This window comes from Ambystoma mexicanum, chromosome 1q (assembly GCF_040938575.1).
Source record: "Ambystoma mexicanum isolate Mex_15411 chromosome 1q, UKY_AmexF1_1, whole genome shotgun sequence".
Lineage (NCBI taxonomy): Eukaryota > Metazoa > Chordata > Amphibia > Caudata > Ambystomatidae > Ambystoma > Ambystoma mexicanum.
In genome coordinates, this window is record NC_090922.1 from 261,813,644 (window position 1) to 261,838,144 (window position 24,501).

Genomic DNA, 24,501 nt, shown 5'->3' on the forward strand with positions numbered 1-24,501 from the left:
CAACCCCCCGCCAGTGTGGTGAGGTCAAGACTTGGAGATGATCTTGAATCCTCAGGGAGGAGGGAGTCAAAGGCAGTGACTGAACTGGCATTGAACCAAGTCTCTGTAAGAGCAAGAAAGTCGAGGTCAATGTCTTCAAGAAGAAGACAAATGTCATAGGAGTGTTGGTTGGCTGAGTTGGCGTTAAGAGTTACCAGCTGTAAGAGGTCTGTGGCTTTGAAGGTTTTCTGAGGTCGAGTATAGGGGCATGGTACACCATTCAGAGGAGGGAGAGAGAGAGAGAGAGAGAGAGAGAGAGAGAGAGAGAGAGAGAGAGAGAGAGAGAAGAAGGGGGAGATTCAGGCGAAGTAAGGAAGTTAATAAGAGAAGGCAAGTTCCAGTGAAGAGAAGGAGGTTGGGATGTGGACCCTGAACCGGGATGGTGCCAGTGTGATAGACATTAACAAAGCTACGTAAGGATAAGAAACTGGCCAAGAGGACTTCCCACTTGTGCCACCATTAATGGAGTAGTGTGTGGAAGGAGAGAAAGTAGAGATGAGATGGGGGTCCACAGATCTGGAGAGGGGACAGAAAAAAATGAAATCAGTGAAAACCTCTCTATGGGAAGCTGTTAGGCTCACCTGGCTCCCACAGGGGCGTTGTTCTAACCTTTGCTTCTTACCTTCTTTCAAGGTGCTCCAGGTTCGAGGCGGGCGTGGCAGAAGGCTGGATGCTGCTGCTGGCACAGTGAATGTTACGCTGCTGGATGCAGAATAACGCGAAGCGTGTGCTGCTCTTCGGGCGTGGTTTAAATAGCCTCCAAAGTAGTCCCAGGTAGGTATTCCTCCCCGACCACACCCGAGTAACAAAATAGTCCCTAAGGTAAAGTAGTCCCTTCCAGGCCTCACTTGGGATTGGAGATTCTTGCAGCATGGTCTGCATCAGGTAAGTGTGCACCTATGAGCCTGGAGCCATAGGCGCCAGGACTGATGTCCCATATGAGCCTGGCACCTTAGGCGCCAGGACTGAACCCAGACAGCCCCTAGTAGGGGTTGCTGGGTTTTTCTAAAGGCGACATGATGCCTGCTCCCGGGGCTGATGGACGTGGTCTGGATGCCCGGGGGTATGCATCATGACAGCACTCCCCCTCAAGGCCTCTCCTAAAGTCGTTCCTCCCCTTGGTCCTGGTTTGTCTGGGAAGTCCCGATGGAATCTCTTCACTAATCGTGGTGCATGAACGTGGTCACTGGGCTCCCATGACCTTTCCTGTGGCCCGTAACCTTTCCAATCGATTAAGTAAAAAAGTTTTGATTTAACCACCTTGGAGTCCAGGATGTTTTTCACCTCGAATTCAGGTTCTCCATCTATCAAGATAGGATCTGGTGGTTTGGTTAATCTTGTTCCTGGTTGAACTGGTTTTAAAAGTGAAACATGAAAGACAGGATGAATTCGCATATTGGAGGGTAATTCCAGTTTGACGGCCACCGAGTTGATAATGGCCTTAATGGTGTAAGGTCCCAAATATCTAGGATTAAAAGTCTGAGTTCCTTTCAGAGGTATGTGTTTTGTAGGTTGCCAAACCTGATCTCCAATTTGGTACTGTGGAGTTTCACTTCTATGCAGATCAGCATTTTACTTGTATTTCTCTTTTGCTTGCTTCAAATGTTCTGTCACTTCCTTGAAGGCTTGTGTAATAGTAGAATGTAAATGACTAACTGCAGGCATTTCTAAGTGCTGAGGCGAATTGAGTTCTGAGGTTCGAGGGTGGTGTCCATATATGGTATTAAAGGGGCTTTGTCCGGTTCCTGAATGTACAGAGTTATTGTATGCATATTCGGAAATCCATAAAATATCTTTCCAATTACTTTTGGTCTGGTGAAGCATGCTACGAGAGGTACTGTTCAAGGGTCTGGTTGGTCCTCTCCGTCTGACCATCGGTCTGGGGATGGTGACTGGTTGATAACCTTACGTCGATTTGCACCAATTGGCAACATTTCTTCCAAAAACGTGAAATGAATTGACTACCTCGGTCAGAGGACAATACAGAAGGAAACCCATGTATTCGAACGATGTTTTCGAGGAACTCCTTGGCCAGAACTGATGCAGAAGGTAATCCCTTCAAAGGAATAAAGTGGGCCATCTTGGAAAAAAGATCCACGGTAACTAGAATGGTGTTAAATCCATTACATGGAGGTAGATCTGTAATAAAGTCTAAAGATAAGGTGTGCCATGGTGTAGGTGGAATATCCAATGGTTGTAAAAGGCCAGGTGGTTTTTTCTTCTGACTCTTGTTTTGGGCGCAAATGCCGCAAGACATCACAAATGACTTTATATCTTTTCGCCAGGTGGGCCACCCGAATTGTCTCTTAATTTTAGCTTCGGTTTTTGCGATACCTGGGTGACCTTCCATTAGGGTTTCATGATAATTGGAGATGACAAGTTCCTGTAATTCCTTGTGTGGTAGAAATAGTCGTCCTTGATAGTAGGGTAGGTCATTGATGACTGAGTAATCCGGGCATTCTTTACCCAGTCCTGCAGGGCTGCTGGATTGAAGAGTTGTTGGATTTTTAAATGAATTTCTTCTAGTGTCTGTAAAGTAGTTATGGCAAGAATTCATTGTTCAGAAATTATAGGCACCGGCTCCGGGTTCGCATATGCTTCTTCCATTCCTATTCGGGATAAGGCATCTGCCTTGCCATTTTTACAGCCTGGTCGATAAGTGATCACAAAATCGAATTCGGCAAAGAACAATGCCCATCGAAGTTGACGCGATGATTGGGCTTTGGCTGTTTTTAGATACTGCAAGTTCCGGTGATTAGTGATTACAGTAATGGTATGCCTGGCACCGAGAAGATAGTGTCGCCAAGCCGTAAAGGCGGATTTGATGGCTAATAACTCTTTATTGGTAACCTCATAGTTTAACTCGGGTGCGAGAACTTTCTGGACCAAAATGCCACTGGGTGAAGTTGACCAGTTTCAGGATCCTTCTGGGACAGGACAGCTCCCATGGCTAAACTGGATGCATCAGTTTCCACTATGTATGGAAGCTCTTGGCGTGGATGCTTTAAGACAGGTGCAGACATGAATTTCGCTTTCAGCTCTTGGAAGGCCTTTTCAGCCTCTTCGGTCCACAAGAAACGTTTGTTCTTTCACAAAAGTGCTGTGATGGGATGTACAACATGTGAGAAGTCCGGAATGAATCTGCGGTAGAAATTGGCAGATCCGAGCATGCTTTGTACCCCTTTAACTGAACTAGGTGATAGCCACTTGAGAATTGCGTCCACCTTTCGTGAGTCAATTCGGACTCCTTTTGGAGTCAAGATAAATCCAAGAAATTCAACTTCCGTAACATGAAAAACACATTTTTCCAATTTTGCATATAACTTGTGCTGGCGGTGTTTCTCAAGGACTGCACGTACGTGCTTAACATGGTCTGATTCTGAGGAGGAGTACACAAGGATATCGTCTATGTATACGACAACACAGACGTCAATGAGTTCACGAAAGACATTGTTCATAAACTACTGGAAGGCTGCTGGTGCATTGCACAACACGAAGGGCATCACCTGATACTCAAATTATCCGTACTTGGTGCGAAAGGCCGTCTTCCATTCGTCGCCTTCCTTTACACGTACCAGATGATATGCCCCTCGGAGATCTAACTTAGTGTAGATACAAGCATCCTTTACTTGGTCTAGTAATTCGGGGATCAGAGGCAATGGGTACCGTTTTTTTACCGTAATCTGGTTTAGTGTGCGGTAGTCCATGCACGTTCTAAGGTCACCTTCCTTTTTTGGCACGAAGAACAAAGCTGAGGATACAGGAGACTTGGAAGGGCAAATAAAGCCATTAGCCAGGTATTGGTCCAAGTATTGCCGTAGGTGAAGATTTTCAGGTTCTGTGAGGGCGTAGATTCTACTGCATGGGGGTTGTGCACCGGGTAGAAGGTCAATTTGACAATCGTATGATCTGTGAGGTGGTAATGTATTGGCCTGTTCTTTTTGAAAAACATCTTGAAATTCTTGGTACTCCTAAGGTAACTGCACGATTGGGTTGATGACTGTGGCCAGGTCTTTGTTCGGGGTTTTCTCCGGGTAACAGGTGTGTGCACAATCCGGGAAGGTTATTCTCTTCTCTCGCCATTCAATACAAGGATTATGTGTTTCTAACCATGGCATCCCCAGTATTATTTGAAACTGTGGGGCTTTGATTAAATCAAACACAATAGTCTCTTGATGCCCATCTTGACCCAACAGTGTCATCTCTGTAGTGGAATGAGTTACAGGCCCAGAGGCAATTTCAGTTCCATCGACTGTGGTGATGATATCTGAAGTGGTCTTTTTGCAAAGAGGTAGATTCATCCTTGAAGCCAATTCGTGGTCCATATTGTTCCCTTCGGCCCCGCTATCAATGTATGCCCTTACTGCGTGCATATGTGAGGGTTGTCTAGGATCAATTAGGACCTTTGGTATGATCAGAAGCGAGGTCTGAGTGTCCTTCTTTAAGCTCGGCAAGCAGACCTCTACGCTTGTCGGGCGTGGTCATTTTCCGAATCAGGCTCTTTTGGGCTTTTATCAGCAACTCCTACCACCTTCTTGGGTGGTTTTGTAGGGCAATCCCGTAGAAAATGTCCTGCGGTTCCACAGTAAAGACACAATTGCATCTGTCTTCTTCTTTCCCTTTCCTTTTGATTTAAGGGTCCTTTGACCCCCCCGATTTGCATAGGTTCTGATGCATCTGTTCCTTTGGGGGCAACGTTGGATTTAACCAATACCCGATTTTCGAACTTAGCTCGATCAGCCTTTCTATTCTGGAGTCGATGATCCAGCTGGATCACTAAGTCTATAAACTCTGCGCAATCCTGAGGTGGGTTCACAACTTGAGCCAAGACGTCTTTAAGTTCTCCCCGAAGTCCACGATGAAACAATGTAATTCGTTTTTCCTCAGGCCATCCGGTTTCCACTATCAATCTATTGAAGGTTACGATATAGGTTAGCAGATCCTGATTACCCTGTCGCAGGGACAAAAGTTATCCAGGGCCTGTCCTTGGGAGTGCCAGGCAAATAGTCTTTCCATGCTCGTTTGAAAGCCCTGAAAATCCCGAAGAATTGGGTCATCCTGAGTAACTAGTGGAATTGACCAATCAGCTGCACTGCCGCTGAGATTTGATAATACAAAGGCAACCTTGGCTTGATCGTTTGGGAAGGCTCCTGGTCTGCATAAAAAGTGCAAGCGGCATTGGTTCATAAACACGGCAAACCTTTTGGGATCTCCGGCAAAGCATTCGGGTGGAGCTAATGGAATATTTCCTGGTAGGTTTATTTGCACAGGGTTACTCGATAACACAGGAGCTGGATTTCCCCCGGGACGAGGTAGGGGTGCTTGTCCAGCTTGATTTTGCAGCACTTGTCTAGCAAGATCATCTGTGCGCTCCTTCGATACAATTAGTTCTCTTCTGAGGGCATTAGTCTCTTGGCGAGCGGAGTACACTTCCGCCCTAAGTTCCCCCAATAGTTGGGCTAGTTGGTCGGTTTCTGAGGTTTCCATAACGCCCAGGTGGGGATTTGTAGATAGGCTTTGCGTTCTGTTACGCTCACCTGGCTCCCACAGGGGTGTCGGTCGGACTCGGACTGCTGCGGCCTCCACCCACGTGATGCGTAGTGCAGCGATGACTGACTGGATCTGCCCTCCTAATCTTGTCTGCTTGACCCGTAGAAATATTCTCCTACAAGTGGAGAGATGGATTTAGCCACTTGTGGATTCAAGTGATAGCACCCCCACTGTCCTCCCCACTAATCACCTCTGAAGCGCCCTCTCAGCAATCTCACCTTATATTCTTGAAGGATGAGCCCTCCATCCTGTGAAGCATGCAGGGGTGCGTTGAAGACCAGTTACTTCACTGGCCTGAAGATATTGGAAGAGTTGTAGACGAATCCTGACGCCAAAAGGTCCTGGTGAAGAGCCGTAAGTATTTAGTTAGTAAGAGTTCAAAATGTATGGAATTCACTCCTGTCCAATTCCTCTTTTATCTTGCAGCTTTGACCCAATAAGAAGATTGATAGCTGAAAGCGCTCCGGTAAAAGTCTGTGTTACCCAACACTGTCCGGTAAATAATGCAAAGGGTTAAACTTGCTGCTTTCTCCTTATCTTACAGGTGCAGCATTAGAAGATGTTACGTGCTGATGAATTATACCTCCGGTGGTAAAATCAGGTAAGCATATGGCGGCTAAAGGGATTGTCTCTGTCTGTTCTCTCTGCTCACCTTGTTGTTTCTTGTCCCTCTTAGGTGCCGGGATTCGGCGATGTAAAGATGGAGACATCGCTGGATCGAAGAGATGCTGCGTGGAACTTTGAGTATGGTGCGGCGCTGCTGGCGATGCGACGCTTTTAATACAAAGTCTTTCCTCTGGTTTGAAGATGCGATGAATCCGTAATCAGGTAAGAAATCAGGTAATACTCTTGTTCTAACCTTCGCTTCTTTCCTTCTTTCAAGGTGCTCCAGGTTCGAGGCGGGCGTGGCAGAAGGCTGGATACTGCTGCTGGCACGGTGAATGTTACGCTGCTGGATGCAGAATAACGCAAAGCGTGTGCTGCTCTTCGGGCGTGGTTTAAATAGCCTCCAAAGTAGTCCCAGGTAGGTATTCCTCCCCGACCACACCCGAGTAACAAAACAGTCCCTAAGGTAAAGTAGTCCCTTCCAGGCCTCAGTTGGGCTTGGATCTTCTTGCAGCATGGTCTGCATCATGTAAGTGTGCACCTATGAGCCTGGCGCCTATGGCGCCAGGACTGATGTCCCACATGAGCCTGGCGCCATAGGCGCCAGGACTGAACCCAGACAGTCCCTAGTAGGGGTTGCTGGGTTTTCTCAAGACGACATGATGCCTGCTCCCGGGGCTGATGGATGTGATCTGGATGCCCCGGGGTATGCATCATGACAGTAGCTCTGACATAGGTGTCTGCAATGGGAAGTCCAGGATTTGTGCTTTTTCCTACCGGACTTTGAGAGAGAAGGTGGATAGGTGATAGTGTAGCAGTTATAGAATATAAGAGAAATGGAGAGAGGAGAGAGCCATAGGTCGGCAGAGGTTTAGAAAAGAAGGGAGGAGGAGTAGCTGCACAGCAAAGTTCTAGCTAAACTCATCAGGAGGCCTAGTAGATGGAGTCGGAAAGAATAAATGCAAACCAGAACAAATAGAATTACATCAGATAAGTGGTACAGAAATGTATGAACTATACACACCTAAAATCGGTTTAAAAAATGGAGCCAACATAAACAATGCAATGTTACTCGGATGTAAAACTAAACGGGCAATGCAGTTGTTGCACAGATCTAATGCTACACAAACACACCTAAATTCACATTAAAAGCACACCTAAATTTGATTTTAAAATGGAGGCAACAAACAATGCAATGCAGATGCTGCAAAGAAGTAATGCTACACATACCTAAATTCGATTTTAAAAGCACACCTAAATTCGACTTTAAAAGCACACCTAAATTTGATTTTAAAATGGAGACAACAAACAATGCAATGCATTTATATGAGTTAATACTGACAAACTCAGTCCTTAAGGAGGTGAGGTGTCATGTGGTAAACCCGGCAACATTAATAGCAGAGTCGGACGAAGAAGGGGACTACATACATGCCGGTGCAGCACGAATGGACAGAATGGAAGGGAACATACAGGTCAAAGAAGAAGAAATAGAAGGGGCAGACATGGTTTATATTGACAGATCATCAAGTATTGACCTGCATACTGGAAGAAGAAATACTGCAGCAGAAATAGTGTGTTACAGGAATGGGGGATATGTAATAGCATCCCAGTCGTGAGTACCATCACATTATTCAGCACAGGCAGCAAAGTTAGTAGCAATAATCAGTGCGTTAAACATGATGGAAGCACATAAGCTAACATATCTTCGGATTCCGCCTATGTATCCTCCACAATACATTCAGGATTGGCGTGGTGGGAGAGAAGAGGGTTTAGGAGAAGTGACGGGTCCCCAGTATAAAATACAGAACTACTGGGGCAACTGATTGAACCACTGAAACTCCCAGTGGAGGTGGCCATAATAACATCTGCCGCCCATACACGTGAGCAGGACCGAATATCTTTGGGTAACGAAATGACTGACGGAGCAGCAAAAGAAGCTGCCTGCTTACCTGAGGGAAGCATGAGACTGTACCGAGGGGCAAAAGGGAAAATGCAAATAATGGCAGCAGAGAGAGGGAAGGGTCAAAAGGAAGAAAGGGGGGTGGGACGTTTCTATACAATAATAACTGTTCATATTATAGAGCTGCAAGGAGAGGCCAGGAAGGAGGAAAACGTTTTGTTTTATGGATGCAAAGAGGGTGTTCCCTTTCACCAACCGACTTGATCTGGAGGCAGAACAGCATGGGGAAACCTGTGATGCCCAAAAGGTTGCTAGGTGTGGCACTAGAACAGCTGCACTTTTCTGCCCATGTATCCAAAGAGAATTTAGCAGCAGAGATAAGTGAAGGGTGGTATGTACCAAATGTATATGAGCGAGTGGCCGAATTTATGGGAAATTGTGTGGTCTGTCAACAGTTTTTGTCTGGTCATACTCTGAGAACTGTGAAGGGAACATTACCAAGACTGGAAGGGCCCTTTGGGCACTTACCTATTGACTATGTTGATATCCACGATAGATGTACCCCTTACAGGTACATGATCATTGTCGTCTGTCCATTTTCATGTTGGCTTGAAGCAGGGCTCTTTGCAAAAAATGATGTAAAATCAGCCGCAAAGTTCCTAGTAAGGGAGGTGTTTCCAAAGTGGTGGAGAACATTTTGCCGAAAGCCTTTTTAAGGAGATAACACATCTCTTGGAATAAAACACAAGCTATGCACAGTATAATGGCCACAGGCGAAAGGGATTCTTGAGAGATTAAATATCTTGCTTATATTACGCTTAGCAAAACTAACATCTTCATTGTGCCAAAATTGGCTCTATTTGCTCCCATTAGCACTTTTCTCTCTTCGCAACTCGGTGCAGATCACCACTTGACTCTGCATGACAATGCAACGGGTAGGAAGATGCATGAGCCTGTCCCTCCTGCATTTTCAATTTCAGATGCTAATACCACAGCAGAGGTTCTAGGAGCAGAAATGAAAAAGTATTTGACTGAAATGACCGATGTCTTCAAATACATTTCCCGCCAGGTCCAACAATCAACATGTCGACCTACCAAAGTTGAAGAATAGACAAGTGCCCACAGAGAGGAGGATTCTCCACAAGCACAGCTCCTCTATCCAGATGATAACATTTTCATCCATGATGTCATACGGAAGTGGCAGGAGCCCAGGTTTTGTGGTCACTACGAGGACGTATACGCGATGCCCACAGCCGTAAAGGTTAAAGGAAGGAAGGCATGGACCCATGTAACCGACGTCCACAAGGTCAACAGCAGCGGAGCGGAAGAAGAAGAGAGAAACGCAACTTGATGGGGAGTATAACTTAGTTATCATTGACTTTATTTTCAGCTATCAGAATGTATAGAAAGCCCACAAATGAAGAGGATAATGGGAAAGCAAACAATGGGGGAATGGGAAGAAAAATAAGCTTGATATGAAAATAATAGGGGAAAAACTGTTTTGTTTCTTTGTTTTCTATCTTGTTTCCTTTCTCTGGTTTGTACTGCACAAAGGTGATGAAAGTGTATCAGCTGATAGTGTAAGGGAGACATGCACCAAAAAGAAGTATATCTAGTGTTGAAATGTTCTATGATCCCATTGGGTAGGGAGGAGAAGGGCATCTGAAAATGTGTGGTACAACGAGATGAAATGGGTGGGGCGAGGGAGCAGCAACGGCAGCTGCTATGTGTACTCGCTAATCCAGCATTGTCTCAAGAGGATAGCTCAGGGGAAACGTGCTCGCCTTGGAAGCAAGACGACACAGAGCAACACAAGTTCAATCCCTGGTTCTGCGCTTAGAAACCTCTGGGTATTAAGCGCGTTATAAATAGCCTATCATATCATATTGTATCACATTGCAGGGACATCGAAACATTTATTGCCACGAGAAGTAGGTGCTGAGAAGGGGTGGGGGGTGCCTGATGCATTTTCTCTATGCAGAACTAGAGGGCTGTTTAAGAGGCACACAGTAAAAGTGCAATGGTTAGACAAAGGGGAGGAGGTATACATAGATAATTATATTTAGCTCAAAAGCATGGCCAGGGAAGAAGCCACAAAGCATGTCATACTGGAGTATGACACTGAAGGGACTCAGAGAGGGAAACAGTTAGCTATTACCCATATGAGAATATATTGCAAATATTCAACAGGCCATGAAATACTGTGGGGCCACAACAGACCACTGATACAAAGAGGGGGTTCAGTATTTCATGACGGGAAATGGGAAAGAAGGATGGTGCAGTGCCGTGCAGAAGGGCTGGGGATTTATGAAGAAGGGGTGGTAATGAAAATAAATAGTGAGTACCAGGAAATATGGATTCTCAATGTACATGCTTTGACATGGACAGATGCAAATCACCATCCAGTTTACATAAAATCGCTCACACAGCATTCTTTGTGTTTCAGAGCAGCTGGGATGATTGCGCTGGGGTTGAGCACTGGCTGAGAGAGGACGTTGAGCATCTCAGCATTGCAGAAAGGGACAGCAGCAGTTATGGATTTTTGGTGTGCCTGCGGTTCTAGCGCTTATGCCTAGCTGCCACAAGAATGGGGAGGGATATGCGCACTTGTGACCCTTCACAGCCCTGCATCGGTTCTACCTCGGGCAGACTTGCTACCTTTCAATGAACTTTCTACACTAAGGGAAAAGAATACGGAAGAATAGTTGAAGGAAGTGAGAGACAAGCCAAAGCAAATGGCAAGGAAGTAAAGGAACAGCAACTACTTATCTGCAGAATCAACACAGAACTTGGAGGCAATCCCACTGCATTCAAAACTTTTCAGCAAAGCTTACATTTTCTTTAAATCCCTTGTACTTCCCGGGGTACAAGCAGCCAACAACGTTAAATGGCTGCAGATAACCTGGCATGAAGTGCTCCAGTTAGCAAACATGTCAAAAAAAGGACTGAACGCAGAGCAAGAAGAGCTCTGTGCCCTGCGCGTGATGGCCTTGCAAAACAGGTTTGTTCTCAACTTGATGACTGCAATGGAGGGCGGGGTCTGCCATAAAATAGGAAGTAGCAGCTGCACAGCATTACCTTCCAACAATGCTACCAATGAGACACTTACGGAAGCTGTCAAAGAGATACGTACCCTACACAAAAGAATGGTCAAACAAACGCATCATACCGCGCCAAACAATTGGCTCGATTCACTATTTTCCTAGGTGCCAGAGTGGGTAGCAGCTATGTTCAAAATAACTGTCCCAGTGCTCGTCGTGATGCTCATTGCCTTCTGTGTCGGTCAGTGGATCATCAGTCGGTGCGATTGTCACAGGAGAAAAGCACAGTATATAATGTGTGTTAATAAAATTAATGAGGATGGTAACGAACTTGAAGGGCAGCCTCCCAAGCTGAATGAGGGAGAGGATGGAGTGCATGTGGTGTTGCAGCACCCCCACCAAATGTAGAAAACTATGATGCTTTTTGGGTGGCATTCTCCCTTGATGGACCGGATCGTCTAATAATTGGGGACACACTGGAAGGGTATGAAGCAGAAGGAGGGGACATAAACAGGGTAACACAGTTCTGGATGCCCAAAGAGCAATGTAGGGAGATGATGGGAAAGAGGGTACTGAATGAAAGATCGATCGAAGTGGGGAATGTAATGAAAGTGCTGATTCAGCGTCAGACAGGGGGCATACCTACCAATTGAGGAAATACATGGGATAGGCAGGGACACCACCTATGGGGGAAACAAAGGGACTCTGGTAGCTGTAGCCAGTCTTCAGATCAGGCCTTGGAAAGAACAAGGGTAGGGGGACACTGTGTTAATGACAACACCAACACAAAGAGCTATGCATAAGCATGTGAAAGGTGAAACCACAGATAAGCGTACCCTATGGGGATTCCACAGGAAGGGCTTCACCCTCAAGGCCCACTTTGAACACATGACCCGCGTACTATGGTAGAGGGACAGGGGAAGCTGAACTCAGGCCGCTCGTCTCCAGCAGACCATAGTCACTGAGACAGCACTGGCTGATGTAATCAAGGTCAGCAAGCCCGTTCCACAGCTGCTCGTGGGAGCTGAGGAAGTTCACCTGATCCATAGAAGCACTCACATGACCCCAAGGCAGCTTTAAATTGCCCTTTGGCCAGCTTGCATGGGAACGGGAGGTGGAATGGAGGCATGTTTCCTTAATAATCAATCAGGCGGTAAGTTCTGGTATCCCTTAAAGGTAACCAACCCCCACAGTATCCACTACAGTGTTAGAGAAGGTTGCTATCTTGCAGATGCCATGTGAATGTCTCCCTTCCCACTAGTTCAAGGTGCCTCGTGTTCCTTCTGCTTTGGTGCTGGCCAATGGCAGATGAATAAAGGATGGGAGGCCAGCACAAATGTGTTAATACTCATTGCAAATTGCTTGTGGGTGGAGCAAAAAGCAATGTGGCGCCACATGGGGAGGAGATTAACTGGGAGAGGGCAGATCTGTTTGCTCCAATCATGTTTCACTAACATATGTCTAGCTATAGGGGTATGACTTATTTTAACCAGTAAGCTTTGAGGGAACTGCAAAGACGTGAAGTTTGAAGTCAACTGTTTCTTACTCCACAAACATTGTATTAGCAGTATATAAATGATGTTTGCTGTGTACCAGTTTGTCAGCTCTCATCAACCAGTTTTGTTCCACTGTTCTGTTTGATTTGTGCTTGCCCAGCTGTAAAAAACAGCATTACTTCTTGTCCGGTGTGCGCTCCTTTTTGAACTAGTTGTGGTAACTATTCATTACAAGTTTTGGAGGACCGCTGGTACACAAGTGTTGGCTGTCCTTAAAGTTATCATATTTTTTAAACAATGGTGCATCTATCAATGGAATATGTACCACTATTTATAACCGGAGGATCATTATTGTTTTTGGAAGGGTTGGTGCAAGTGGCCAAATTGTTGAATTCTTTCAACATATCAAAGAAGGTGAAGTCAGTGCCTGGGTTTCCATCACTCAGACAGCCCTTTTTCTGAACCTAAAGTTCATACATCTTGTCCGCCAACATGTCGCATATGCAAAGAAGAAGATTCAATTGAAAATGTACGACATCTAGTAATGGATTGTACAGCTCTTTCAATCCCGAGAGAAGCACTAATGATTGATGCTATTCAAAAGTATGGCCATAGATCAAAGAACTTATGGTGGAAGATGATGTTGGCCGGCGAAAAGGCATCAATAACTTTGGCCTGCGGCAAATTACTAATTATCATCAAAGCACAACTCCTAGTCACCAATGAAATAGCGTCGTGATCTGCCATCTTTTGATATGCAAGCATATTTTTGTTTTGTTTTATCTTCATTTAAAAGGAAGAATTTGTTTTAGTTAAAAGGATGAATTTGTGATTAAAGGTTGTCAACTGTATAACCACGTAAACACGTTAAATAAAAATAAAATAAAATAATTCATACCTCTAATGTTTGGTTATGCTTTGTGGCCCTTATCATGCCTTGCTCGGGCATGCTATATCTTGCTATATATGACTTATTATTTGCGCCCTTAGCTAACCCGCTCAGCATTCTACTTTCTACCCTAAACTTTACTGCACAGAGGTGCTCCACTGCGGTTCTGCTTGCTGCATTTTGCTCCTGTGTGTCCCACTGTAGTTTTCCTCCACTGGGACTTGGCTTCCTGGGGCTCAAGGTTAATTCGAGTCTTCACTCACCAACACAATAACAACACTATCTTGCCTTTTCCATCCCCCTCCACTAACCTAACACAGCCCCATCTGTTTCAGATCCACAAGAGTGCCTGCAGACCATATAGATGGCAGCAGTGTGTGCTATAAATCCCAATAACTTAACATAACACATCTTCTTAGAATATGGTTAGGGGATTTGGCCTTGGATTGCTCAATTCTAAGTTTTGAGTTGCTCAGTCATATTTACTCCCAATTAAGACATATACATCTTACTTATTTAAGAAGCAGACGGTCCAAGGCCCACGGAAAGGTTCCAATTCTCAAAACAGATTTCTTTGATGCTAGAGATATCACCCAATTAGAAACAGCCTATATGGAGGTCATACAGAGACTCTACCTGGAGGGCAACTTACTTTGGGTCAGTGCATGAAATCTTGAAGAGATGTCAAACCCTGGTCAGGAAAATGCATACACCCATTCCGTTTGGGATGTTCCAGGTTGTACAATCTACAGTATGAACTGGGACCAATCTAGCATGTGTCAATCATTTGGTTAAGGACCGCGTTGAAGAGAGTGGACACTAGAACAGTCAGAAAAGCCTTTAGGAGTCTGTGTGAATCAGATGGCAGTCTAGCGTCACACATAAATCAGTCACCCATGTTTAGGACCCAAGGGGATTGGAAACACGTCACTAAGGTGCTGCTGGAGTTATAAAGGCTCAGCAAACCCACCCAGACTTCAAGAAGGACGATTCTTTCTGACACTTGTTCCCCTCGCCTTCTGTTTTCCGAATGTTGTAGTCTCCCCTTGTCCTGAAACGTTGCTGTGTCTATATAAACTATTTTATACAGCTGAGCAGGTGGAGAAAGGTAGTATTTTGTAGATGTGTTACTGTTGTAAAAGTCGATGTGTAATATTTGCAAGTGATTCCTGTTGCTAATTGATACTGCATTTGCATTTAACTTTACACCCTTGCAAGAGAACTTGCAATTGCTTTGAAATGGCTGCAAAGATGTTCACAGAGTGTCAGGGTTCCACATGTAATAGGGACCGGTGGTGCTCAAAGTAAACAATGTTCAATGGTAAAACATGTTGTCAACATGTCCAAGCATAAGAAATGCCTGTATTTCAGGACCTTGCTTTGTGTTATGTGCAGGAGGAGTCTCGCAGTACGACATAAAGCCCTCAGGGGGCGCAAGGACGCTAAAGGACTACATTACCCAGGAGGCTCGTGTGTCCACGAGCCTCCAGAACCCTTCAGGACACCGAAACGGCCTCCGCGCATGCGCATTGCGCTCCGGACACCGCCCCAGCTTCCGCGCATGCGCACAACTGAACCAGGAAGCATCGCTTGCGCTCGAGAACACCGGAGGACTCAGACGCATGTTCCGGAGGCTCCTGCAGGCAGCGATTCGCGGGGCCACACCCCGCCTGCTTCCCCTGCAGGCCCCGCGCAACGCTAGAGATAAGTGCACTTACCTTCCGCTGAGCTAGACTGTGGGCTGTTTGAGCGGGGAACCATAGCTGGGGCTCCGGAGAGGGAACCTTATTTCGTTCACCTCCCCGGACTTCAAAAGAGTTTTACGAGCACTACGAAGCTCGTTTTCGGATGTTTCTAGTTAACGGGGCCGAAGGCCCATCATAGTAAAGAGTGTGTGTGTGGGTGTCGGAACTCCGGCACAAATCTTTGGCCCGCATTCAGTGGGAACTGGAAGTGTGACTTGGCAAGTACGCAACGTAAAACTCATACGTGCTTTTGTTCTTTTGTAGCGGCGCTCCCGTTTGGTTGCAAAATCAAGAGTCCTAGAATCCAAGCCTGTAGCGGAACTCTCTCGCCACATCACCAGCATCATTCAGAGCTAAGTGCTGCTATGGTTGTGACTCCTAACGATAATGTGAATAGTTGCTATCCATTGTGGGGGTTATGCCTAAGTAATGTGAAACACGAGGGGGTTTATGCAATTTGGAATCTTGTTTACAGGTTTCAGTGTGTGTTGTGTGTGTCGTGTCAAGACTAGAGTGTAAATCACTAGAGGAATACCATTTGATGTATGTAAGAACGAGTGGGCGGAGACAAAACATCGAAGGCACCCAGGAGGGAGCCTAGGAACTATTCATCCTTGCCTACCCTATCCATCCCTATCCTCACCCACCCAATTCCCTTCCCTAAAATTCAACCCGGTTACCCTAACTCCCCCTCACCCATCCAATCCAGCGGACCCTAACCCTCTTTCCCCGGCGGGTCGCGGCAGCCTGCGGTGGTCATAGTCCAGGCACCAATACCCAACGGGGAAGCAGGTGTACGTGCTACCTCCGCGCAAGGCCAGGATACTTGACAGGAGGGCAAGCCCAAGTATTATCACGCGCCCAGGTAGCACGTCGCCATGGAGGCTGTGTTGGCAGCCTTACAGGATCTAAAGAATGAGTTGCATGCCACTAGGCAGGATTACGCCTCTCTGGCGGGGCAGGTTCATACGCTTACTGTCCAGGCCGCAGCTCAAGCCACACCTTTGCCTAGCGATCATGCCCCACCTATCCCCGTACAGGTCCAGGTGTCCACTGAGCCTCCACTCCCTTTGGCAGCCCCTGAGAGGTATCATGGGGATTGCCAACGGTTCGATCAGTTCGTAATGCAATGCCAGTTGCATTTCATTACGAAACCTACAGTCTTCCGTACTGCCCAAGCTCGCACTGCCTTCGTCATTTCGTACTTAGGTGGAGATGCCGCATCCTGGGCCACGCCACTAGTTACCAAGGACGATGGGCTGTTGTATGATTGGGACCGATTCCTTGAAGAGTTTGGTAAAATATTCAATAGAAGGGCAGCGACCTTAATAAAAGACAGGGAGCTGCTTACCTTGCGTCAAGGAGGGAAGGATTTAGTGACATATGTTACCACCTTTAATCGGTTGGCGGTGGAAGCCGATTGGCCACAGGAAAAGCGACTTGCGCTTTTCTATCAGGGGCTCCGTGATGATATAAAAGACCTTATAGCGCAAGTAGACCCTCAACCCGATACTTGTTCTTCCATGATAGACCTAGCACTACGGCTTGATCAGAGGCAAAGCGAGAGGAAGCAGGATAGAAGAAAGTGGGATAACAAACCAGTGGTTAGGCTAGACCAACAGCAGCAATCGAAACTTAGCAAAACAAGCGATGAACCAATGCAAATAGGAACCGTTCGCGGCCCTCTGTCCAAAGAGGAGAAGGACAAGAGACGACGAGAAAAACTCTGTCTCTATTGTGGGAAGTCGGGCCACTTTGTTAGAGAGTGTCCAACTAAGCCCAAGAAAGAATTGCCGGGAAACGAGAAAGCTCGCCAGTGAGGGTGGCCCGGGCGAGCCCACCAGAAAACACCCCTAGACTTTTAGCTAATACCTTGCAACCACAAGTAACACATGTTACAGTTCCAGGTATCATACGTTGGGGGGATCAACAGTGCTCGGCATCCTTGATGGTGGACTCTGGAGCCACAGGGAACTTTATAGATCAAACATTAGTGTCTAAATTAGGAATCCCTTTGGTGGATAAGGGACGCAAGGAGGAAGTTCAGTCGGTGGATGGTTCGCCACTGACGTCGGGTTAAATTACACAGCAAACTGAATGGGTACACTTAGAGTGCGACCCACCACACCAGGAAGAAATCCAGTTCGATGTCATTGCCGCGCCACAATTCGGAGTTATCCTAGGGTTGCCCTGGTTGAGGACTCATAACCCAGAAGTTAATTGGTCCCAAGGGACGGTGAAATTCGTCTCAGCTTTCTGTTCCAAAAATTGCAACAAAACCCATGTTAAGGGACATGTAATTGGCAGTATTGGAAGCGGCTTGCCCGTAGAATACCAGGATTATAGAGACGTCTTCAGTAAAACCGCAGCAGAGACTTTGCCTCCCCACAGGCCTTTTGACTGCAGAATCGACTTAGAACCCGGGGCAGCGCTACCTTGCAGTCGCATTTACGCACTGACAGAATCCGAAAATGAACATCTGAAGGATTATATCAAGACAAACCTAGCTAACGGCTTTATACGTCATTCAACGTCACCCGTATCATCGCCTTTATTCTTCGTTCCCAAAAAGACTGGGGACTTAAGAACTTGTATAGACTACAGAGCAATTAACCGAATGACGATAAAGAACCGATATCCATTACCTCTGATTCCCACGTTGTTGGACCAAGTTCGTGAGGCCAAAATATACACCAAGTTGGACCTACGGGGTGCCTATCATCTGGTGCGGGTGCGTGAAGGGGACGAATGGAAGACTGCCTTCAGAACAAAATTCGGCCTTTATGAATATCAGGTCATGCCATTCGGCCTTTGCAATGCACCCGCCGCCTTTCAGCACTTCCTGGATGAGGTCCTACGGGGGTACCTAGACGTTTTTACAGTTGTCTACATAGATGACATACTCATCTATTCACGGAACCTAGAGGAACATCAGAAACACGTGAGAGCGGTCTTGCAACGCTTAAGGGATCATCGGTTATATGCTAAACTGGAAAAGTGTGAATTCCACCAAACCACAATAGAGTTTCTGGGGTTTATTTTGTCTCCAGAAGGAGTGACAATGGATCAGAAGAAGGTGCAGTCCATCACGGAATGGCCGTCCCCTACCTCGGTAAAAGAAGTGCAATCAGTGTTAGGCTTTGCCAATTTCTACCGTCGATTTATAGACGGATTTGCAACGAAAGTGCAGCCAATCACTCGTTTGTTGAAAAAAGGGGTAGTGTTTCGGTGGGATAAGGAGGCAGAAGCCAGTTTCCAGGCCCTGAAGAAAGCATTTACTACAGCACCAATATTACTCCATCCAGATCCCACTCGCCCATATGTAGTGGAAACCGACGCCTCCAGTTATGCATTGGGTGCGATATTATCACAACGAGATCATACTGGGCAGCTACATCCTGTGGCATACTACTCTCGTTCTTTGCTTCCTGCGGAAAGAAATTACATAATAGCCGATAGGGAACTTTTAGCTATTAAAGCAGCATTTAGTGAATGGCGCCATTATTTGATGGGCGCACAACACACCATCACGATCCTCACTGATCATAGAAACCTACAATTCCTAAGATCTGCTAAGGCCTTAAGTCCTAGACAATTGCGGTGGGCGATGTATTTTGCTGACTTTGATTTCATAGTGACATTTCGCCCAGGAACAGAAAATAAAAAAGCTGACATCCTGTCTCGTTATCCAGAACCTGGTCCAGAGACCATTAAAGAGGAAGAACCAAAACCAATCGTGCCCCTTGCACGTATCGTTGGTAGTATTACAGTCGATGACATGTTCGACGATATTCGAAAAGCGCTAACGGCACAAGAATTAGCGCAATGGCATGACCCGAGCATAGGGAGAACAGTTAAAGACGGATTACCCTTCCTAGGAACAGCCTTGTATCTTCCAACCACTACCATCCGACAACGTGCCATTAAATGGTGTCATGATTCTCCTTTTGTGGGGCATCCTGGAACAGCTAAAACGTGTGAACTCGTGATGCGTCACTTCTGGTGGCCCAAAATGAAGCAAGATATTCAACAATATGTACTTACATGTGAATGTTGTATGAGAAATAAATCTGACCATCAACGTCCTGCTGGTTTATTACAGCCCCTGCCTACGCCACCAGTACCTTGGCACACGATATCATTAGATTTAATAGTAGATCTGCCAGCATGCCATGGATTAACCACCATACTGGTGGTGGTGGATTCACTAACTAAATTAGCACATTTCATTCCCTGTAAAGGGGTACCAACGGCCAAAACATTGGTGGACCTCTTTCTTCAGAACATCGTACGCCTACATGGCATCCCACAGCACATCGTGTCTGATCGGGGGTCACAGTTCACATCCCGTTTCTGGCGAGCCTTTTGTAGTTCGGTAGGTATTAACCTAAAGCTGTCCAGTAGCTACCACCCCGAAACCGATGGGCAGACAGAACGGGTGAACCAGACCCTCGAGCAGTACATACGATGCATGACCTACGAAAATGAAGCCACTTGGGCTGATACGATCTGGCTTGCTGAATTGGCTTACAACAACGCTATACATGCGTCTACTAAAGCAACCCCATTTTATGGTACGTATGGTTACCACCCTCGATTTCAGCCTGTTCCCCATACCATTCCAGACAGGGTTCCAGCCGCCCAATCACACAGACAAAAACTTGAGGAAATATGGCGTAGTATTCTTGCTAATCTAGTCTAGCAACTGCAAAACAAAAATACAAACAATATGCCGATAAAAAGAGAAGATTAGGCCCTGTGTATAAGATTGGAGACAAGGTGTGGTTGGCAACACGCAATCTCCGGTTGCAGGGTCCTCGGAAATTCCAACCAAGATATATAGGGCCCTTTCCTGTAGAAAAACTCATAAACCCTGTAGCAGTACGACTGACGTTACCAGCCCAGATGCGCATACATCCGGTCTTTCATATAGCCTTGTTGAAACCAGCTCCAAAGTCCGCCCAACTAAAAAATCCCCCACCCACTATTGTGGATGGAATCCCGGAATATGAAGTAAAGGCCATCTTAGACTCCCGCCGTCAAAATGGTAAGCTGTATTATCTTATTGATTGGTTGGGTTACGGGCCTGAAGAGCAGTCGTGGGAACCTGCTACTGCGGTCCACGCTTCCCGCCTAGTGAGAGCCTTTCACCGTAGATATCCTGGTAAACCAGGTCCTGCTGGAGGGGGGAGTACTGTCAGGGTTCCACATGTAATAGGGACCGGTGGTGCTCAAAGTAAACAATGTTCAATGGTAAAACATGTTGTCAACATGTCCAAGCATAAGAAATGCCTGTATTTCAGGACCTTGCTTTGTGTTATGTGCAGGAGGAGTCTCGCAGTACGACATAAAGCCCTCAGGGGGCGCAAGGACGCCAAAGGACTACATTACCCAGGAGGCTCGTGTGTCCACGAGCCTCCAGAACCCTTCAGGACACCGAAACGGCCTCCGCGCATGCGCATTGCGCTCCGGACACCGCCCCAGCTTCCGCGCATGCGCACAACTGAACCAGGAAGCATCGCTTGCGCTCGAGAACACCGGAGGACTCAGACGCATGTTCCGGAGGCTCCTGCAGGCAGCGATTCGCGGGGCCACACCCCGCCTGCTTCCCCTGCAGGCCCCGCGCAACGCTAGAGATAAGTGCACTTACCTTCCGCTGAGCTAGACTGTGGGCTGTTTGAGCGGGGAACCATAGCTGGGGCTCCGGAGAGGGAACCTTATTTCGTTCACCTCCCCGGACTTCAAAAGAGTTTTACGAGCACTACGAAGCTCGTTTTCGGATGTTTCTAGTTAACGGGGCCGAAGGCCCATCATAGTAAAGAGTGTGTGTGTGGGTGTCGGAACTCCGGCACAAATCTTTAGCCCGCATTCAGTGGGAACTGGAAGTGTGACTTGGCAAGTACGCAACGTAAAACTCATACGTGCTTTTGTTCTTTTGTAGCGGCGCTCCCGTTTGGTTGCAAAATCAAGAGTCCTAGAATCCAAGCCTGTAGCGGAACTCTCTCGCCACATCACCAGCATCATTCAGAGCTAAGTGCTGCTATGGTTGTGACTCCTAACGATAATGTGAATAGTTGCTATCCATTGTGGGGGTTATGCCTAAGTAATGTGAAACACGAGGGGGTTTATGCAATTTGGAATCTTGTTTACAGGTTTCAGTGTGTGTTGTGTGTGTCGTGTCAAGACTAGAGTGTAAATCACTAGAGGAATACCATTTGATGTATGTAAGAACGAGTGGGCGGAGACAAAACATCGAAGGCACCCAGGAGGGAGCCTAGGAACTATTCATCCTTGCCTACCCTATCCATCCCTATCCTCACCCACCCAATTCCCTTCCCTAAAATTCAACCCGGTTACCCTAACTCCCCCTCACCCATCCAATCCAGCGGACCCTAACCCTCTTTCCCCGGCGGGTCGCGGCAGCCTGCGGTGGTCATAGTCCAGGCACCAATACCCAACGGGGAAGCAGGTGTACGTGCTACCTCCGCGCAAGGCCAGGATACTTGACACAGAGACTTGCAAAGATGTGCAAGACTCTAATAGCTGTACTTGTGCCCCAAAACGTTTTCGTCTTTTTTGGGTGAGACTATTACCAAAAAGCTAATTTTAGAGCTCTTGGTAACTGCTGTTACTTGTTCCCATCACTTTCACCCACAATGGAGCTCAGGTTGAGCCCTATGTACTGGAAATGACATGCGTAAAAAGCCTTGTGTAAGGATTTTATGAATGTCATTTCCATTATGGCAAATTTGTATTCATTTGTATCTCCGAGAGTAGAGGCAGATAATATTGTACGTTTCCACAGCTCCCTTCCTTTCCACCATACGAATACTCCAGCATTTGAACCAGCATGGATTTGCATGCCCGTGCAAATTCCGGGGATCACATGGAGTCTGCTGGATTTTTGCTCCAGCAAAATGCAGGTGGACTCCATAGTAATCCATTGTAAATGCTGACTGCCCATGCGTACATAGCAGGCCACGTTTACTTTCTTTGCACGGCCGAGTGCAAAAGTGCTGTGCACTGTATATGCTATCTTTTTGCCCTGCCCTTTTGCACACTGTATGATTATGACAATTTGTCAGCGGGAACCTGTGTACTTGAAGGTGCACTCGTAATGGGTCCCTACCGCAACATTATGGAAGACTTGTACATGAGCTCCAATGTGGGTTCACTGTTTATCACATGGGGATGTGGGAAGTGTAGGGCTGGGTTCGCCCTCCATGGTATCGGACCTGTGATACAGGGCATCGTTCTGTTGCCAAGGCGAGCATGCAAAGCTTAAAGCTATTTGCCTGGCATAATGATTTTTTCTGATATACAGGAATTGATTTTTTAGTATGTTGTGTTTATTAGCATATGGACCTACGTCAGAATAAAGCATTACAATTAATTCTACATATTAGTGCTCTTGAATGTGTGGCCCATCACACAGAGCTCGACCAAATCACTTTCACAAAAGGAATGGCCTGAAAGCTGCTTTATTTAGATGCCTGACTACCATGCAAATGGCAGCAGTGAACGATACAAATCCCAGTAACAAAACATAACAAGTCTTTGGAATCTTGAAAGTTATACTGGTCCGTCTAACCCCTGCAAGAAGGGGTTGTGCCTTAAATTTCAAAGTGCCTTCCATGGTCTAAACACCATGACACACCCTACTGGCTGTACCCAACAAGCAGCCACTTCACTCCTTGTAAATCCTAGACCAAGGGTGTGCAACCTTTGGATCTGCAGATGTTTTGGACTACAGCTCCCGTTAACCCAAAGTAGCATAGGAAATTCTGAGGGATCATGGGAGGTGTAGTCCAAAACACCAGGAGAGCTACAGATTGCAGACCCCTGTCCTAGACTATAATGATGTGACGTTCACGCATGCCAACCTGCGTGAACATAGCAATTATATACACTCCACTATAAACGGGACCAATGCTTGCGCAATAGGCTTTTGCCAAAATGAAATAAAAATCATAGCAAAAGCGACCCACGGTCCCTATTGACAACCATTGGACAAGAAATGCAAAATGATTGCCTTAGATACTTGCCATTGGATTCCACTGCCATCACAGCGCCTAAAATTGTAACCAAATTTTCTTTTCCCTGGACACTGCTTGTATCCCAGTTGTCCTTCATCAAGTTAATATGTTGGTAGGAGGTGCTGTCTTTCTTTCCTGTGTAAACAAGACAAAATGTTCAGCGGGATAAATAGATATGAGATTTTTTAAAGACTCTGTTACCTGTGGGGAATGCAAAGCAACGCATGTAGTGGACACTCAAAACAGCACCAGGGATCGAAAACTCAGAAGGAACACAACAGTAAGTGGGATAGACCCAACGATCCCCATCACGGTTGAGGGCCAATGACGGGTGCATCGACATAGGGAACTGACACACTGATCAGTGAAACACATAGAAATCCGCTGAAGCGACTGCAGTATTAATGGCAGTAACGCTTCAATAATTGGGAGAAACAACCAGCAGTGCAAGAGTCACAGCGATAAGTAAAGAACACCCTGCAGCAATCAGGCTGAGAAACAAAGCAGCAAGAGAGCAAGGTGCACCAAACACTGAGGGGAAGCAGTAAATTGCAAAAGCAACTTGAAGTGATTGGATGAGACAAAATCAGCAGGAAAAACAAAACACAGCCATTATGAGACAAAACAAAGCAACCAGTACAGATTGCAACCAATCACAGGAAGGGAAACAACAATTCCTGTGAATGACTGTGAATGATTTATAATGGATCAAAGTCTCTTGCCTGACATGGTGCTGAGCATCTGATCTAAAATTCCCTTCTCATCGCCTTTTCCTCCAGCAAGGCTGTTTTTCAAGTCTGAGATAAGCGAAGTCAATCTAGAGAGATCAGCACCTAAAAGAAAACCTGAAAGGAAAGAAAAAAGTTTGGATCTGAATAGCTATTTTCAAAATAATTATTTAAAATGTCCTAAACAGTTACTTAATGATCTCTGAGCTCTGGCAGGGACATTGGGATGCTGAGCAATCGGTGAAGAAAGTCGTAACTGTGATAATAATCTGGACAGGTACCATCAGGGTGTCCTCATGGCAGGAAGTTATCGTAGCTCTAAAATTCAAATGTTAACATTTGGACTAGGATCATGTCTGTTGGTTTGGTGTTGGTGATTTCGAGTCCAGCATAGATGGACCAATGGGAGTGAATTTCCCTCTTTTGTGCAGTTGCATATGGCAAGCATGCACGAGCACTGGCTGATATTGC

The 24,501-nt window shown here is 46.3% G+C and overlaps 1 protein-coding gene across 2 annotated transcripts in view; it reads right to left on the minus strand.

Moving 5' to 3' along the window:
* LOC138527316 (cytosolic phospholipase A2 gamma-like) overlaps positions 1-24,501 on the minus strand; it is a 442,073-nt gene that overhangs the window by 143,771 nt on the left and 273,801 nt on the right. For both annotated transcript variants that reach the window (XM_069638380.1, XM_069638375.1), the window contains 2 exons: positions 24,025-24,147; positions 23,312-23,437 (listed from right to left, as the gene is read on the minus strand). In XM_069638380.1, coding sequence (XP_069494481.1) covers positions 23,312-23,437; positions 24,025-24,147 — 249 coding nt within the window. The remainder of the gene's footprint in view (positions 1-23,311; positions 23,438-24,024; positions 24,148-24,501) is intronic.